At 39.0% G+C, this 19,986-nt stretch overlaps 1 protein-coding gene and 1 long non-coding RNA gene across 7 annotated transcripts in view; one reads left to right on the top strand and one right to left on the bottom strand.

The window, feature by feature from the left end:
* The window catches only part of INO80D (INO80 complex subunit D), a 72,653-nt gene that overhangs the window by 12,637 nt on the left and 40,030 nt on the right, over positions 1–19,986 (top strand). For 3 of the 6 annotated variants that reach the window (XM_046019875.1, XM_046019873.1, XM_046019874.1), the window contains exons 2-4: positions 7,355–7,447; positions 7,558–7,804; positions 12,950–13,701. In XM_046019875.1, the coding sequence (XP_045875831.1) occupies positions 7,587–7,804; positions 12,950–13,701 (970 nt within the window). In that variant the 5' untranslated portion in view covers positions 7,355–7,447; positions 7,558–7,586. The remainder of the gene's footprint in view (positions 1–7,354; positions 7,448–7,557; positions 7,805–12,949; positions 13,702–19,986) is intronic. The other 3 variants (XM_046019878.1, XM_046019877.1, XM_046019876.1) reach the window with 1 other exon arrangement.
* LOC123951170 lies at positions 9,603–15,473 on the bottom strand. Its single transcript, XR_006820359.1, has 3 exons — positions 15,436–15,473; positions 11,934–11,936; positions 9,603–9,613 (listed from the first exon to the last, which is right to left on the bottom strand). It is a non-coding gene; the product is annotated as an uncharacterized LOC123951170 (long non-coding RNA).

Genomic DNA, 19,986 nt, shown 5'->3' with positions numbered 1-19,986 from the left:
GTTAACGCACAGCTAAAAATTAGTTGTTTTTTTTTTAAGATTTTATTTATTTATTTGACAGAGATCACAAGTAGGCAGAGAGGCAGGCAGAGAGAGAGGAGGAAGCAGCCTCCCAGCCAAGCAGAGAGCCTGATGCGGGGCCCCATCCCAGGACCCTGGGATCATGACCTGAGCCGAAGGCAGAGGCTTTAACCCACTGAGCCACCCAGGCGCCCTAAAAATTAGTTTTTAACTAATTTAATTTTAACACATTAGTTAAAAATTCCGTCTTTTGCTATTAAATTTTTCACAGTCTCTGAAAAAATGATGGGCTTTTCAGAAGTGCTTAATAAACACTTGCCATGAAAGCTAGAGTCATGTGGATTTCACATAGTGAAATAAATTGAGTCAATATTATTAACTTTTCTAATAGCATATTGATTCTTTAAAAAGTAGATTATAAAAGTAATGTGTTTCTTGTAAAAAATTAGATAATACATTTGTTTTATAATTTGGGTTTTATTTTGATATATTTTACTATACAGAATTTTAAAATATATTTCTGGTTCATGATGGTGGAGTACTGACATCTTTGTTCTCTCTAAACCAACTAGAAATAATAAGGAGCCTGAGAAACAGAAAAGCAGCTCATTCTCTGATAACTAACGAAATCTTAAAACCAGAGTATGTGAATTAGTGCCGGTAAGTGCAGTGAAAATTGAACCAAGACAGGAGGATGATAGGAGAACATGAACTCCCGCAAAGTGAGGGCGCAGCTTTCTCCCAAGTGGCTGACCCACCATGGGAACAAAACCAATAAGCCGTGTATGTGGAGTGGCAAAGCTGGTGTGTCCACTGGGCTCCCTGAGTAGTAAGAGGCGGGGCTGAATTAGGGACCGTGCAGTCATACGAATTTTGCAGGGAGTTTAGAGTGGAGGAGAAACTGGCAGCCAGCAGCTGTACGTACAGCGGCCAATCCTGGTCAACTGAAGAGAAATAAAGCCTACATTATCATCCCCTGAAAATCTGTGGCATGTGGGCCTCTGTGACTTGGGGAGATGAGTTCAGCATTGGGTCAAGCTTCAAGGGAAGAGCGTTGCTGAGAATCATTTTCAGAAACTGCACAGCGAGTGAAAATTACGAACAGAACTCCCTGTGGCGGGAGGTGGCATGTGGGGTTGGGCGTGAGATCTGGCTCCTCTGAGGCAGGAGTCTAAACTAAAGATGAGAGACAAAAGCTCAAGAAATCAATGATAAGACAAAAGGAAGAGATAAGAGTGAACTGATGGAACCAGGTTACAAAATAAAAGAATCTAATCATTATAGAAATGAAGGTCACTTTCCTAGAGTCAGATACACACTCTAGCTGGAAATCATGGAGGTAAGCTTGAGAGATTTCAGCAATCCCAAATGGAAAAAAGTAAAAATTAAGAAAGACTAGGGAGTAATAGATAGGAAACACAGTCAGTTTAGCATACCAATAATTGATATCCCTGACATACAGAATCATTGACGCAGAAAGAATTTGTCAAGACAGAGTTTACCATAATAAAACACTTGGTATTTTAGAATGGTTTCTAGTCTTTCAATGTAAAGCTATTGTTGGGTCAAAACGGTGGGGGGGGAAGAGGGGGGAATCAAGCCTCCTATAAAATAAAAGAGGCCGGGGCACCTGGGTGACTCAGTGGGTCAAAGCCTCTGCCTTCGGCTCAGGTCATGATCCCGGGACCGTGCGATCGAGTCCCGCATCGGGCTCTCTGCTCAGCGGGGAGCCTGCTTCCCCATCTCTTCTGCCTGCCTCTCTGCCTGCTTGTGATCTCTGTCAAGTAAATCAAAAAATATATATATTTTAAAATAAAAGAGGCTGGGCTTATAGGCTTTTCCATTTTGTAACGTGGAAAAAACTACAGTCGCTAGAGAAAAAAATAGCACCCAAGAATTTTATGTCCAGGCAAGCTATAGCTTAATACGAATTGACACATATTTCCCAAAAAAGCCAGGGCTTAGTTCTCATTAAGTCATCCCTGCAGGTGGGGACTTGGGGGGTGGTAGGGCTGGAGAAGGGAGGGTAATTATAAACTATTGAATCAAGAGATGAGTTGAAAACTGAGTTAAGGGGCACCTGGGTGACTTGGTTGTTAAGCAAGTATGTCTTCGGCTTAGGTCATGATCCTGGGGTCCTGGGATCAAGCCCCACATCAGGCTCCTTGCTCGGCAGGAAGCCTGCTTCTCCCTCTCCCACTCCCCTTGCTTGTGTTCCCTCTCCTGCTGTTTCTCTCTCTCTGTCAAATAAATACATAAAATCTTAAAGACAAAATCTGGGGATGCCTGGGTGACTCAGTTGGTTAAGACACTGCCTTCGGCTCAGGTCATGATCCCGAAGTCCTGGGATCAAATCCCATATTGCGCATCCCCTGCTTTGCTGGGAGCCTGCTTCTCCCTCTCCCTCTGCCTTTCCCCCTGCTTGTGCGCGTGTGCACGCACTCTCTCTGTCTGTCAAATAAATAAATAAAATCTTGAAAAAAATATGAATTAAAATAATTGCTGATTAGCATTAAATAAATTTAAGTGTAGAACTAATATTAATATTGTGGCAATATAGAAGTAGAAGGAAAAATTCAGAATTGGGATTGGGTAGATGGTTACAAAAATGAAAATTTTTCTCATCATTCATAACATGAGATCGATAACAGTAACGCTAAGCACAGCCGATCCTTGAACAGCGTGGTTTGAACTGTGCTGGTCCAACCTGGATTTTTTTCTGTAAAGACAGTAGTATAAATGTATTTTCCTTATGATTTTCTTTAGCTTACTTTATTATAAGAATATAGTATATAATATGTATACATGGGAAATTTGTATTCAACTGTTGTATTATCAGTGAAGCTGCTGGTCAGCAGTAGGCTCTTGGAGGTAAGTAAGGTCAAAAGATACACTTCGATTTTTGTCTATGTAGGGTGTTGGTGCTCCTAATTCCTGCATTGTTCAAGGGTCAACTATATACTAATTTTCTTAGTGTGGAGTAAAGAGATGTTATCTAAAGGACATAGACTAAATCATCCCCCAAAACAGACTATATAGTGAAATATGTTACAAAAAATTAAAAGCTAAAAGGATTTTTATTTTTATTTATTTTTTTTTAAAGATTTTATTTATTTATTTGACAGACAGAGATCACAAACAGGCAGAGAGGCAGGCAGAGAGAGAGGAGGAAGCAGGCTCCCCACTGAAGCGGAGAGCCCGATGTGGGGCTCGATCCCAGGACCCTGAGATCATGACCTGAGCCGAAGGCAGAGGCTTTAACCCACTGAGCCACCCAGGCGCCCCCTAAAAGGATTTTTAAAAGATAAAATTATGACAAACTATTTGTCATATAAACAAATAAAAAATTATAAAATGGATAAACTCATTTATTAGAAGAAAATGACAGATTGGAGCAAAAAAATTAAATCCATTAAGAGAGGTATCTGAAAAGGTTCCAGCAAGTAATATTTTAGTGAGTTTATTATTTATTCACTTTATTAGTGAATTTTTTAGGTGTTGTGACCATACAGTCTCCTTTGGCAAGTAATCAGCTCTACTGTTACTGTAGGAAAGCAGCCATAGATAACATGTAAATGAATGAACAGGACAGTGTTCCAGTGAAACAATTTCCAAAAACAGGTAGTGGGCCACATTTGTCCTGAAAGCCAGTTTGCTGACCCATTAGCAGAAGACTTTAAAAGGTTAATATAATTAGTAAAAGGTTAATATAATTAAAAGGTTAATATAATAGCATGATACATGGAATAACAACATACCTTTTTCAAGCATACCTCTTAGACCTCAAAGAAAATATCAGTCAAATCCAAAAAGCAAAGATATATGCAGATTGTGCTCTTTATTCTTAACTAGAACTAAAGCAAAAGAAAGTATAAAACTTTGCCATCTGAGAAAATTAAATAACCCTCAGGCCAAATGAAAAATTGAAAACTCAAATCCAGATTAACTAGAACGTACTGATAGCCAAACATCTGTGTTAGTACCTCTGGGATTTGACTAAAGCAGTATTCAGAGGAAAATTCATAAATATAAATAAATTACTAAGCAAGAAAAGAATCAAGACAGTAAAATAGTTCAGCCCAAGAAGTTACCAAAAAAAATGGAAAGAAAGCAGAAAGAAGGTATTAGCAGATACAAAGGCAGAAATTGGTGAATTTAGAAAGTCTACATGGAGGTACTAATAAATTCAAGAGATTTGGGCTTTTTATTTATATTTTTGAAGATGTAACAATTTTAAACAGATAAACTCCTATTGAGCCTAATCATGAACAAAGGGAGAAGACACAAATACCACCTGTGTGTGAACGCACACAATATGAGAATGAATCCCAGATACTTAGAAAATTAAATGAAAGTGATCATATTGCTAAATTGTAATTTCAAAACCTGATGTGCACAAAAAAGCACTATGAGGCCCAGGAACTTGTTAAGGAACATTATAACTGCAGTGCTTTTTCACTTTTTCCAGAACACAGAAAAAGGGAAAGGATTTTTTAAGTTATTTTTTGAAATATTATTTTAATACCAAATTCTGAAAAAAGCATTAAAAACCCAAGCTCTAGACCATTTTCAAATTACAAAAATCCTAAAAATTAGCAAATGTAATTTAGCAAAGAATAATACACGATGACCATATTCTCAGAATGAACTGTCAGGAAATAGTAATACATCAGTATTGGGAAGTACTAAATGCCATGTTTTGAACAGTACAAAGAGAAAAACGATTTTCTTTCAAGAAGCTGAAAAAGAATTTGGCAAAATTAACCATCAATTCTGAGTTTTTGTTTTTTGTTTTGTTTTTTTAAAGAAACACTGAATAAAACAATTATTTGATACTTCCTTAACATAACAGGAAATAAGTTACGGCAAAAGTTCGCAGGATTCCTACCAGTGACTGTAAGCAATTCTCAGTTAACAGGAATAACCGTGGTCCCCATTATTAACATTATGCCAGCAGTTCTGGCCCATTCAAATAGGATAAAAGAGATAGATGAAAATTGAAAAGAAAGGGGAAATCATCAGTCTATATACATCACAAGTGATTGTAGATCTAGAATATGTCTTAAAAGTGAAGGTGGTTCTTCGTATCCCTCCGTCCCTGCCGCCACTCTTCTTTCTGTGGTTTATGAAATACTCTCCTCCAGATAGTTATATTGGCTACTCTTTTCACTTACATCCAGTGTATTTTTTTCTCCAAAGTTCATACAAGTTTACTTTAACAAAATTTACAAAATATTTAATGTTGACCAGGTGGATGAGCAGGTCAAAGAGAGGGTAAAAATGAAACAGCAGGGACTTCTAGATGGCTCAGTCCGTTAAGTGTCCAACTCTTGATTTTGACTCGGGTCATGATCTCAGGGTTGTGAGATGGAGTCCCACGTCCGGTTCTGTGCTGGGCATGAGATTCTCTCTCTCCCTCCCGCTCTGCCCCTCTCTCCCTCTCAAAAAAAAAAAAAAAAAGCAAAAATAAAAAAGTATGGGTTTGCTTCGAAATATTTTCTGTCCTTGAACATCTAGACCTTTAGGGCAGTTAAATTTTTTTTTTTTTAAAGACTTTATTTATTTATTTGACAGAGAGAGATCACAAGTAGACAGAGAGGCAGGCAGAGAGAGAGAGAGGGAAGCAAGCTCCCTGCTGAGCAGAGAGCCCAATGCGGGACTAGATCCCAGGATCCTGAGCTCATGACCTGAGCCGAAGGCAGCGGCTCAACCCACTGAGCCACCCAGGCGCCCCATAGGGCAGTTAAATTTTTAATACAACTTTTTCTCCTTATATCCTAATAAAGTAAAAAGGGAAAGCTCTTTTGTTTTTTTTTTTTAAGATTTTATTTATTTAGTTGTCAGAAAGAGAGAGCGAGCACAAGACGGGTGTGGCAGGCAGACGGATAAGCAGGCTCCTTGCCCAGCAAGGAGCCCAACGCAGGACTGATTCCGGGACCCTAGGATCATGACCTGGGCAGAAGGCAGACACTTAACAGACTGAACCACTCAGGCATCACGAAAGCTCTTATTTTTTTTTATTTACATTTATCTCTAATTAGGTTTACTCAGTAATGACTGATTTTTATTAACTAAGCTAATACTTTACAGTTTTTTTCTGCTGCAGTGAAATGCTTAAGGACAATACAAATTCTCTACCTTTATCCCCAACAGGTAGAATATAAGTAATAAGCGTTAACATTTTTTAATAACTTCATTTGTTTGGTGCTTAACATGCACCAGGCAAGGTAGTTGGTGCGTTGAACGCCTTGTATCACTTGACCTTAGAGTAGCCTGATAACGTAGCTACTATTATCCCCATTGTAGGTGAGAAAACTGAGGTGGTATTATTTATTCAAGGTAAAACTCTTAAGTGGCAGATTTTGGCAAACATGTCTTCTGACTCCTTTAAGCAGGTGTCTTGACATTTATGGATGTAAGGAATTTCATATTCAGGTCTGTAGAGAGGAGTGTATTCTCGAATTTTCTGTTGCTACGTGTTCATGCTATTCCATCAGCCCATCTGGATGACTTGTAGATTCTGGAGAAAGCGGGTTAAATCACATGCGCCCCCAATAGCCCGACTTGACAAATCAGTTTGCACTGTAGACTGTCTGGTGTTACGATATGTAAACGTTACTGCTGGCCAACCTGTGTGCAGAGAGGTAGCGGGTGCTGACGCGGTTTCTTCCTTCCGTTTGTTACCAAAACTCCAAACATTTCTTCAGTCCTGATTGTTAAACGATTTAGTGTCATTGGATGCGGCATGTGGTGTAGAGCCGTGCCCTGGGTGGCGGAAGCGTAGTTAGGTGACTAGTCTTTGGGCCCAAGAAGTTAACAGTTTGGATGGGATCACAGTGGGTAAATAATTATGGGGAAACGACTTCTAAAACAGGGATTGTCCCCCCCCCCCCTTTTTTGGTATTTCATAGAAACGTTTGTTGCAAACAGACATCAAAAAAGTCGAACTTCTGAGGGACATTTTAGGTCTATAGGTTCATTGCATTGGTATTGTGAAGAGATTGTGCGGTCCGAAGATAGCGGTAGCGTTCAGCCACCAGTAATGAAATACAGAGACCTGCCGCCTTCCGACATTGGTTTGGTGGAAGAGCCCGCTGCTTTGAGGTACTCACAGAACTTTCCCAGAGTAAAAGTTACTTCCTGCAATTTGGAGGGGTGAGGTAACTTGATACGTTATAATGTCTCTTTATTTTAATTTAATACCGGGATGGTGGATTACCAAGGAGAATCCCTCTCGTTAGGAAGGGTGATATCCTAGTATTTATTTCATTTCCCAGGTGAGCAAACCTTTCTCATTTCTGTTTGTTAACTAGGCCTTTTGATATTTTTGTAGACAATCTGCTTCATCTTGATTCTGCAGCATTCCAAACTGTGGTATCCTTGGGGTTCTCTTAACATTGCTATGGTGCAGAAGATTTAAAATCAGGTATGGCTGTGGGGCCAGAAGTCCCTCAGTGAAATTCTCAGCTTCAATGTGCCTTACACTCTCTGATTTATCCTTTGGGTTTCTTTTTTTTTTTTGTGGTGGTCTTTTAGCTGATGTTCACAAGGAATAGAGTCACGTGATGTATGAAGGGAAACATATACACTTCTCTGAGGTTGACAATAAGCCCTTGTGCTCATATAGCCCCAAACTGTGCAAGCAGCGGCGACTGAACGGGTACGCTTTCTGTATCAGACACGTTCTGGAGGACAAGACTGCCCCCTTCAAGCAATGTGAATATGTGGCCAAGTATAACAGCCAACGTTGCACCAACCCCATCCCCAAATCAGAGGATCGTAGGTAAGACTAATCATGGGAATCCTTCTTTGATTTCATCCGTAGGCTTGGAATTGTCCTTGTCTTTTTTTTTTTTCTTTTTTTAAATGGGGCGAATTGAAACATTCTAGAAAATGGAGTAGAGAACTTGAAGAGTTATTTGAAAAGTAAGTTTGAATGTGTTTTTTTGTTTTTAAATTATTGATTTAATAGACTTTAAAAGAATTTTTCCCTAAATCGTTGCTTGTGTTTGGTTTGCAGTCTTACAAAGTAGTTCCTGATTATGATAGAAATCTTACACAACAGAAATTATAGGAACTACTTAGGTGTTATAATTAATGGTAATGATTTTGGAATTTTTAAATCTGTGCTTGAAAGGTAGCAAAGGGTGTGTACTTACTGAAAAAGAATTATTCAAAAGAATGATTACTTGAATTACTAAGAAGATTTACGTTCTATCAGACTTCAAAGCAGTGTTTGACATTGCTCTGTAATCTTGCCTCTTTTGGTTAAAAAAGTTCCATATAAAGTATGTTTAACATAATTGAGAAATGGTATGTTCATAGTAAGAGTAGGCTTTATCACTAGGATTATGAATTTTTACTAGGCTGAATTAAAAAACATGGAGATGTTTTTAGAGAGTCTTATGATACTTATCTTTCTTATTCTCAAGAAAATTCATATATAATCTCTTTTTCATTTCTTTTTCTTCAGTTCTCCAGAAACCATGGGGGTCATTGTAGGATATTACAGACAGTTGCACAATTACTTTCCAAAAGTTTCCAATACTGTTATCTTTAGGTAGAAAATGGGAACTTTTTACTTTTATCTCTCAAATATGTATGTACAACCTTGGTCCTTGTTCCTATGCGCAAGCAGATGTCACCTGCATAAATTGGTCATATGCATAAAGGGGTCATATGTTGTGCATGGTGAGCAGTTTTTACACTTTTACACTTTTTTTTACACTTTTACAGTGAAATAAATAATTTGTGTTCGTAGAGCTCCCACCAAAATGAGTATAGATAGCATCATGTGGTGATTTGGGAATACTCCCTTGGAATTTCTAATGAGCACTTAAAGCTTCACATTACAGTACCTGAAAGTTAGAAGCAGCTGCTCAATGAGGCAAGGAATAAAATTTTAATCTCCGTTGAGAAAGGGACCACTGTACCTGGCTAAACATACCTGTCCGGCTGCTTCTAGCTGACTTAACCTGTCCATTTCTTAGTCCTGGCCTTTTTCTTTTTTTTTTTTTTTTTTTTTTTTTGAAGATTTTATTTATTTGACAGAGAGATCACAGGTAGGCAGAGAGAGGGGGGGAACAGGCTCCCTGCTCAGCAGAGAGCCCGATGTGGGGCTCCATCCTACGACCCTGAGATCATGACCTGGGCCGAAGGCAGAGACTTAACCCACTGAGCCACCAAGGCGCCCCAGCCTTGGCCTTTTTTAACTTGAAGAATTGATGAACTTGGATTCATTTTTTACTCCAGGCTCCACTGTAAACACATCTATAATTTTGTCCTTTTTTAAAAAAAGTTACTTATTTAAGTAATCTTTACACCCAATGCAGGGCTCCAGTTGATGACACTGAGATCAACAGTCCCAGTCTCCTCCTGCTGAGCCAGCCAGGCATTAAATTTTTAAGACAAAAATTTAATTTTGTCTTAAATTTAGTTTACCACATTTGCAATTGTCCACCTTGGGGTTTTTTTGGTTTTTTTTTTTGTTTGTTTGTTTGTTTTTTCATTTTAGCAGAAGCAAGTACTATCTTAATAGCTAGCAGGGAAAAGTAAAATAAGAGTTGCTCTGAATTTCTCCATAATATTAATTCTCTGAATCATAGGTCTTCACCTTGCTATTCAAAGTAATTTCCTCTTTTTAGAACAAGAAAAGAAGGGGAAGGACTTTTGTGTGGCTATGTTGAGAGAAATTACCCTGAAGTACTAAGTTACATAAATTTTTTAAAAAAATTGGTTCAAACCAATGCATATGGTATTAATATTTTATTATTATTATTATTATTATTATTTTTTAAAGATTTTATTTATTTATTTGACAGAGAGAGATCACAAGTAGGCAGAGAGGCAAGCAGAGAGAGTGAGAGGGAAGCAGGCTCCCTGCCGAGCAGAGAGCCCGATGCGGGACTCGATCCCAGGACCCTGAGATCATGACCCGAGCCGAAGGCAGTGGCCTAAACCACTGAGCCACCCAGGCGCCCCAATATTTTTATTATTTGTAGAGTTGTTAGGAAATAGATTAAAGTAGACGTCAGTAGGAGGTTGAATTGCGGTAAGGTCTAGCATGTGTGTAAATATTGCTGGTTAGTAACTACACTGTATGACATAATGTAGAAAAGGTTGATAATTCTTTTGAAAATAAGCCTTCATTATTGTTAATGCAGTTACTCTTCAGACACTTCGGAATTTGAGATGGTTTTATGTATTATTTTAGAAAACAAACCCCCAAGGACTTTTAGTTGATAAGATTATCTAATTGGTGATCAGCTAAAGGAAGCTTCTTAGTATCTGAGGTCTAACTTCTGGTATGTATTAAAAATGCCCACTTACGGGATTCTGCCTCTTTGGAATAGAATCGTGTTACGTTTAGTAGGAGTGTTGGTATAATTAAAAAAGTAAAGTTCATTTTCTAATGTATGGTGGGAAGCTAAGGCTTATTATTGTAGCCTTGGTTTCTCAGAGAGATAAGTGGTTATATTAAATTGGTTATTTTACATAATACTTTAAGTATGTTTGCTATAATTTTATATATTTTAATAGTGTATATTTGTCAAGAAGTTTTTTGTTTCTTGTATGTTTACTATTTTCCTAAACAGTTAAATTAAGATATCATTCACATCTGATACAATTCACTCATTTGAAGTGTCCAGTTAGTATTTTTTAGTATATTTACAAGGTTGTACAACTATCATCACAGTCTGATTTACAACATTTTCATCCCTTCAGAAGAACCCATTAGCCCTCACTCCCCTGTATAGTTATTCAGTCATATTTGCATATCTTTTTTTTTTAAAAGGGCAGTTCTCTTTTTTTTTTTTAATTTTATTTATTTATTTGGGGGAGAGAGAGAGAGAGACAGCGTGAGCAGGGCAGAGGAAGAAGCAGACTCCCCGCTGAGGAGGGAGCCAGACATGGGGTTTGATCTCAGGACGCTGGGACCTGAGTTGAAGACACTTCAACCCGACTGAGCCACCCAGGCATCCCTGCATACTTCTTTTAAACGCTGATCATAATGAAGGAAGCTGTTGTAATTCTAGCTGTGAAAGCTTTTCCCTTCGAGAGGAGGAAGTGTTCTACCAGCTCAGGCTCGGTGGTGGTTGTGCTGAGAGCGCAGCTCGAGCAGGAGCCCAGGGTGAGGTAGAAGGAGGGCTGGACCTGCAGGTTAGCCTCTGCCGGGTTACCGGTGCTGGCATGGAGGAAGCTCAGTTTCCCGTGCGGGTTGCCCACGTGTAATAAGCACAAAAATTCCATTTCCAAGTTCAGTCCCATCTCACTTCTCCCCTACTAATCCTTTTGTTAATTTAAAAATGACTTGAAAAAACAACAAAAATCATGCAGTTACCCCTTGAAACCTTTTTTCCTTGTTGGCTACAGCTTTATAAATCTATGCTCTTTAAGATCTATGTGAGACCTAACCCCAACCTGTTATGGGTGTATGTGCAGGTGTGTGCACACACACGTGGTACAGATTTTCCTGACTGTCCTGAAAGCTTTTTCTTAATAGTCCTATTAAAATTGAGGCGAGTTTCTAACAGACTGATTTCTAAGACAAACCAACAAAACCATGTGTCTCTTGATCCTTTGGTGAATATGTATTTTGAACAAATATTTAAAAATTTGTCTGATACAGCCCAGTGAGTTTGCAGATTGACATTAATTACTTCATTGCCATTTTCCCGCACACCCTGCTCTGTAGAGATCACAGGTGCACTACAATGAAAATAGATGGCATTTTCCAATAAGTTTGGGAAACACTGCCAGACGGGTATATTGCCACCTTGAAGCATAATGCACATTATCATACAAAATGCTTTGAGAAGTTGTTCAGCAGAAGCAAACAACAAAATTACTAATTCTGTTGAAGCCAGCATTTTCCGAATTTATTTAAGTGTGAACTAGTCTTTATGGTGTACTTGCTGACCTTCTAAAATGCGTGAAGAGTACCAGTCTGGGAAACACTACTTTTCTACCGGTTGAAAGCCTCCTTAGGTTTTTGGTGTGGTTTATGGGGACAACATGCATTCTGCCTTCTTATTAAGTAGAAGGATTCTGTCCTTTCTAGTATTTTGAAAATACCATTGACATTACAAAAGTATCCTCATTGCTGAAGACAAGGGAGAGTCTTCTGGGCTTTGATTCCTCCTTTGAGTCTCAGCTCTGTCAGTTTCTAGATGGGGGTTTGGGGCAAGTTATTTAATTTTTATCAAGTTTAGCTTCCTCATCTGTATAAAGGGCATTATTTTAGTACCTGCTGCAGTAGAAAACATGTACTTCTCTGGCTGCTGAGGAACTCATTTCATCTGTAATCCCTCTAACTAGTTTTATTATTTTACTATCTCCTTCCCTTCTTTATACTGTTTCCCTCTCTCTCTTAGTCTGTGTGTGTGTAGAATATAGTGTAGACACTTGATATTTTTACGGGTTATGTCATAAGATTGTTGGGAATCTACAAATACTTGAATGACATTGGGATATATATGTGTGTGTATATATATAGTATATATATATATATATAAATATATATGTACATATTTTTCCCCCTCCCCATAACAAGAGTTTTTAGAGATCCTTTAGACTTGATGAGTTATTTTGTGCTGTGAATACAAAGTCACAAAGCAGAGTGAGAAGCCACAGCTGGGTGGTTATCCAGGGCCGCTCAGTATTTGCATGACTGGCTTCTGTCTGGCGGCCTCTGACACACACAACTCCCCTATTTGCTTCAGGAAAATTGCAGACATTGAGGCTTGCTTGAGAGTAGTGCAGGTCGTTGGTATTAAATCTGTGAGTGCCAAAAGTTCCTATAGTCCTGCATGTTTAATATATTAGGTAGGATTTACATTTTGTACTATGTAGTTTTATATTCGACTTCTCTTAGTGTATATCATGAACATTTCCCTGTGTGTGTGTGTGTGTGTGTGTCTTTTTAAAGGTACTGCAACAGCCACTTGCAGGTACTTGGCTTTATCCCGAAAAAAGAGAGGAAGAAAAAGAACGATCCTATAGATGAGGTGAAGGTCAGGCACCAGATGGATACCATGGCCTTTAGCCTGACGGTGCCCCCGTTGGCCTTGAAGATGCCCAATGGACTGGATGGCATGTCCCTCTCTCCACCCGGGGCTAGGGTCCCTCTCCACTACCTGGAAACCGAGTTGGAAGACCCATTCGCTTTCAACGAGGAAGATGACGACCTAAAGAAAGGGGCAACTGTGAGAAAGAAGTTGCAGAGCAAGTTGGCCCAGAATCGGCAGCGCCAGAGAGAGACCGAGATTTTGAAAGTCCGACAAGAGCACTTTAGTCCCCCTCCTGCGCCTTCACAGCAGCAGCCCCCGCAGCAGCACTCCCACCTGTCACCTTTATCCACTTCTTTGAAACCTCCAGCGCCACCGCCACCGCAGGGTTTAGTCTGCAAGTCACCTCCACCTCCGAACACCAGCCTACCAATGCAGGGAGTGGCCCCCACCACGCACACTATAGCACAAGCAAGGCAGTTGTCCCACAAGAGGCCGCTGCCCCTCCTGCCATCCAGTAGGGCTCCCGCCGTGGACCCGCCCAGGACTGACCGGGTCCTCATGAAAGCCACAGCCTTCTCGCCACACTTCTCCTGTATAAGTCGCCTGCAGAGACTGGTGAAACTGTGCACCCAGAAACATCAGTTGGACACTGATCTGTTTCCCCACTTAGGTGAGTTCTCTCGTTTCCCAGCTCGCCCGCACGGAAGGTGCCCACCCTTCCACGGGAGGCTCTGCGTTCAGAACTGCCGTGTATGTCACGGGGCTGGAGGGACCCTGCGACCCCGTGGTCCAGGGAAGAACTCTGTTTGGGGAGGCCATCATAAAGGCAATATGCTAGGTTGAGGAGATGATCCTTGGTGGACAGGATATGGAAATAGGAGTTGGGAAATTTGGAATCGCAGTCACAGTTTCTAAGTTAGTGGTAGCACCAGAAGTATTAAAAGGCTGTTGTGTGGTTTTCTGCCCCTGTGAGCTCAGCACCTGTGTCTGATGAACTTTTCGACATGTCTTATCTTAGGACTTTGGAATAATGATAGCATTGTTAATACCTGCTGACAGTTTAAAAAAAAAACTTGAAAAAAAAAATTTCCCAAAGCGATACCGATTTATGATTTAAAAGTGAAAAAAATACAGGTAAAACTTTAATGTAGTGAAATGTCTTTCCTTCATTGCTTCTGAATTTTCCTACTCAAGAAAATTTGTCCGATCCCAGGTTCATCCAGGTATTTGATATTTTCTTATTGAAAGTTTGATTGTTCTGTGATTATTTCAACCTTTAATTACGGTGTGAGCTATGATTCTAACTTTAGGAAAAATCATTTGCATGACATGATAGTAATAGAAAAATAGGAAAAGGATGGGAATAGACGAAGAAGAAAGATAAATGGTCAGTAAACCAATGAAAACCTCAATCCCCATAGCAGGTGTGGAAATGCAAATTAGACTAACAATTACTATCAGAATGGCAAAAATTATATCCAGTGTTGATGAAGCGTCTACATTCCTGGTGAGTAATGTGACATTGTTTACTAATTAAGAGTGTATATATAGCCGGGACGCCTGAGTGGCTCAGTTGGTTAAGCGGCTGCCTTCGGCTTGGGTCGTGATCCCAGCGTCCTGGGATCAAGTCCCATATGGGGCTCCTTGCTGGGCAGGGAGCCTGCCTCTCCCTCTGCCTCTGCCTGCCTCTCTGCCTACTTGTGATCTTTCTCTCTCTGTCTCTCTCTCTCTGACAAATAAATAAATAAAATCTTTAAAAAAAAAAAAGAGTGTATATATAGCCAACAGACTCACTTTTGGGATTCTATTCCTATGGGTGAAGAAAATACCAGAATGTAAGGATACGTTTATTGTAGCATTGCCGGTAGTATTAAAAATCCTCAAACAATATAAGTAGATGTGCGCATGTTATATTACCAAGGAGGAAAAAATCCATAGGTACTGTATTACCCCATTTTTATAAAAATAAAAGTGAAAAAGGGTGCCTGGGTGGCTCAGTGGGTTAAAGCCTCTGCCTTCGGCTCAGGTCATGATCTCAGGGTCCTGGGATCGAGCCCCGCACTGGGCTCTCTGCTCAGTGGGGAGCCTGCTTCTCTCTCTCTCTGCCTGCCTCTCTGCCTCCTTGTGATCTTTCTCTCTCTCAAATAAATAAATAAAATCTTAAATAAAAAAACAAGGGACATAGTGTTATCTATCAATCAGGCATATGGACAGATAGATGTTTGCCTGTTGGGTGTAAGCACAGGTCTCTAAAGCGTGAGTGGTTATACACGACCAGGCTGTTAACACTGACTGTCAAGGGGAAGACAGAATTAGACTGGATGTGTTTTTATGGAGATGGGGATGGCAGCTCTTCTGATAGGAAGTTTTATATTGTTTCACCTGTTACTAAACCATGTGTGACTTTCAATAATTAAAACAACTAATAAAACTTAGAGAAAAGGTATAGAGGAAAAAAAGTAAAACACCCAGATCTTATTAATACCCGTTTGTTAATGCCTTAGTGTATTTCATATCTGTAAAATTGGGTTCCTGCTATACATACGTTTTATAACCTGTTTTAAAATTTTCCATGATGTATGGTGAAGGTAGTAATTTTTCATACACGATGTAATTTGTCACAGCTGAATTCTTTCTCTAATTTAGGTTGTTTCCAGTTTATATTATTATAAAGTGTTGTAGCTGTATCGCCTCATAGTAAAATAATTACTGTCACATCTTTAATTTTTCCTTCAAACAGATTCCTAGAAGCAGAATTGCTATTCCAAGCTTTTGCATTTTTTTTAAAGCTTTTTTTGATACATGTTGTCAAGTTTTCCGTCAGAACTGTTTTGACACAATACCCTTCTTTCAGCAGGGTATGAGAATGACAGTTTCTCCGCATCTTTACAGTACTGGATATTGGTTATTATTGTGCCTTTGCAAATATGATAGAAAATTTGCTTTAATTTGCATGCCTTAGATCAGCGCTTCTCAAATTTTGGCCTTAGAATCCCTTTACACCTAAACATGATTGAGGACATCATAGAGCCTGTGTGTATGTGAGCTGCATTTGTTGATATTTACTGAATTAGAAGTTATAACTGAGAAATTTTAAAAATGTTAATGCATTTTTAAACATGGTAACATGTTCTTTTTATGAAATAGCTATGTTTTCTGAAAAGAAATATAATGAGAAGAACATTATTTTACATTGTTTTGTAAATCTTTTTTTTTTTTTTTTTAATTTTATTTATTTATTTGACAGCAAGAGACCCAGCTAGAGAGGGAAGACAAGCAGGGGGAGAGGGAGAAGCAGGCTTCCTACTGAGCAGGGAGCTGATATGGGGCTTCATCCCATGACCCTGGGATGATGATGTAAGCCGAAGGCAGACGCTCAACAACCGAGCCACCTAGGCGCCTCTTGTTTTGTAAATCTTAAAAAAATGTGTGATTTGCTGGAAGACAGCTAGATTCTCCTGTCTGCTTCAGCAGTCAATCTGCCGTGATACGTGGTTTTGATTAATATGTGAAAATAGGGCTTACACGTTGTAGTTGGAAAAGGGAAGAATATTTTACTAGCTTTTTAAAAATAATTGTGGATATTCGTATCTGATCCGACGCCAAAATATGACAAATGGTAGTTTCTTAAAGATTAGTTACAGTGTGAAATCTGAAACCATGTCAAGGAATTTTGCAAGCCATTACGTTAAAAATCCATTGATCTGCTTTGCACTTTGAGTGGATCTTTTTACCCATGCGTGATTTTGTAACACCATACACTGGTCATTTGGAAAATATTGGTTTACCTAGTTAAGCACCTGTTCCAAATGTGGACATATTTAATTATACAAAATTTTAAAAACCACATTCGTGGGACCCCTTGGTGGCTTCATCAGTTAAACATCCAACTCTTGATCTCAGCTTAGGTCTTGATCTCAGGGTTGTAAGTTCCAGCCCTGGGCTGGGCTCCATGCTAGGGGTGCAGCCTACTCAAAAACAAAACAAAATCACGTTCGTTAATACTCCCAACACCCTCATCGGAAAACTCTGTAAGAAAGTTGTCATAGACTCAGTGATGACTTCCAAGTTTTCAAAAAACAAAAATCAAGCATTCAAGTGAAAATCTGAATTTTGGCAGCAAATCCTGCCCATTGTTTTCCTTGAAGTGACAGTTTCACTGTGTTCATTTTAGAAAAATCCGAGTCTTAATAACCATCGCTTGTCAGTCGCTCTTTCAAATAAAAATGGTGTTGAATGGGGGGAAAAAGCAGCTCGTTGAGGTCACAGTTACATCCGTGCTGCCGGTGCTTTCCTTCAAGACAACCACCATACGCCTTCGGGGCGCAGCACGGGGGCCTTCTGACTTCACCCGGGGTCACAAAGACCGGTGTGAGGATGTGTAGTCAAGAACTAAGATTTAATAAAATAAACAGTCTTTAATATACCAAGATTTTCAAGGATATTCTTTTTTTTTTCTTTTAAGGTTTTATTTATTTGTCAGAGAGAGGGAGAGAAAGCGCAAGCAGGGCAAGCAGCAGGCAGAGGGAGAAGCAGGCTCCCCACCAAAGTGCGGGGCTCCATCCCGGGACCCTGGGATCATGACCCAAGCTGAAGGCAGATGCTTAAGTGACTGAGCCACCCTAGGTGCCCCAAGGATAATATTAAAACTTATTTACTTATTATCTATTCCTGTAACTGCACGTCATGGTGTGAAACAGAGTGACTGCTTGTATAGTTTGGTGCCGCTGCCCTGTTTGATATTGAGGTACCAGCACGTTTACCTGCCGTGCTGTTGTTTGTTTGTTTCTTTCTTTATATTTTAAGATTTTATTTATTTATTTGACAGAGATCACAAGTAGGCAGAGAGGCAGGCAGAGAGAGAGGAGGAAGCAGGCTCCCTGCTGAACAGAGACCCTGATGTGGTGCTCGATCCCAGGACCCTGAAATCACGACCTGAGCCGAAGGCAGAGGCTTAACCCACTGAGCCACCCAGGCGCCCCTCTTTTTTTTTTTAACCATCAGTGTAAATGCCAACACAGTGAAAAAAGCAAATACTGTCTTATTTTAAAGATAGCATTGACCTAAGGAACTCCCTCCCTAAGAGGGTTTTCGGGACCCCTGGGGATTTATGGAACATTCTTTAAGTGAAAATTGCTGTTTTGAATTAGTAATGTAGCTTTGAATATGTGTTGATAATGCTTTTTGGACATTTGTATTTCTTGTTTATTTCGAGTTTTTTTTTCACTCATTTCTATTGAAGGGCTTTTTTTTTTTTAATTGATTTGGTAAGATCTTTTTATACATATTTCATGTTTGTTGCAAAGCCTCCTATTTGTTACTTGCTTTTAAATATCTCTGATAATGATTCTGGAATTGAGGATTTTAAAGTGTTTATGCATTCTGGTTTTTTCGAATTTTTTCCTTTTGAATCAGACTTTTTGTTTTGCTTTATTTTGTTTGTTACTTGTTTGGGCTCCAAGAGTATGAATATATTTACCCATATTTTCTTTTAGTCCTTTTATTGTTTGATTATTTACATTATAGTCCTCTATTTAGAATTCATTGGGTACTAGTTTGGGGGCAAAATCTAACTTTATTTCTTCCCAGATGTTTGCCTCTTGGTCTACAACGTACCTGTGCCATCTATTAAGTATTTATACTTTTGTGTATTTATGGATGCGGGTAATTTTTTTAGCTTTTGAAACAAACTGTTTTGTTGGTCTGGTTTTTGTCATTTTGAACAGAATGAAAACTTACAGAAAAAGTGTTGTCTTCTTTTTTTCTTTAATGATTTTTATTTATTCATTTGAGACAGAGTGAGAGAGCATGTGCAGGGACGAAAGTCACAGGGAGAGGGAGAAGCAGGGTGTCCCACACAGGGCTCCAGCCGAGGACCTTGGGATCATGACCTGAGTCGAAGGCAACCCCCCCTTTTATTTTTATTTTAATTTTTTAAATTTAAGCATATTAGGGTCCTAGGTTTTCAAAACAAAGGTTACTCTGGAGAAGCCAGAAATTGTAATGCACTGTTATGACCGAGTGTAGTCTGCCTTCATGTCAGCAAGGAATACTCGAAGAAAAATGCAGTCTTGTAACCAGCTTTTACAGTCTTGTCTGCGCTGGTCATCTCAGTTAGTTATATTGAAACTAGTGATAATGAAGCCAAGATCAAAGGTTTGCTTTATTGGACAGTTAATTTCACAAGAGAAACACTTCCATCTTAGTTTTTACAACTTAGATCTTGACTTTTTCAGAGAAGATAGAGGTGACTTAGTAGAAATTATTATTAATTACACAAAAACGATAAAAAATAATTCAAATCCCAATTTGAAAAGTTACCTTAAGTGTCACTTTGTGTTTGAAAGACCTCGCCTTTCAGTATCCTGTCCTGAAGCTAATGCTATTCTGATTACTTGGTTTTTACTTTTTTTTTTAACCACTAATTATTTAAGAGAAAGTAACTTTTTTTTTTTTTAAACTTACTTTTTAAGGTGACCTAACATTTGCATAGTCATCTTAGAACTTGATTTGAGGTTTCTTTATGCCAGTGGCAATGTGTTACTTAATTTTAAGCATTTATAATTTGCATTTCTATTCCCCTTTTCTTAACTTCCCTATTTGGCACCTGTAAACTCATTTAAATTATAGAAGCAACCTGTGAGGTCCCTTCTAACATAACTGTCTAATGAAGATGGTCTTTTGATTTTTGAGGGTCTCAAGAAGGAAGACTGAATACTAGTTCTCAAGGTATCTAATTCAAGTGTCATAGCGGTATAAGTGTATTAAAGTTACTCATGTTAGACTGTGCAACATCGGTACTTATTGAGGCCTTTTCAAGATACAAAACTTCCAAGAAGGTAAAAACCTTATGTTGGAAGCTAATACTTATCCAGTCATTAGAATTAGTGGCATCTAACAAAGTAAGTAAGCATTGTTCATCCTGTATTTCTCTGTTTTCCCCTCTAAACTTGTT

Source organism: Meles meles, chromosome 9 (assembly GCF_922984935.1).
Source record: "Meles meles chromosome 9, mMelMel3.1 paternal haplotype, whole genome shotgun sequence".
NCBI lineage: Eukaryota > Metazoa > Chordata > Mammalia > Carnivora > Mustelidae > Meles > Meles meles.
This window is presented reverse-complemented; position numbering and strand designations above follow the sequence as displayed.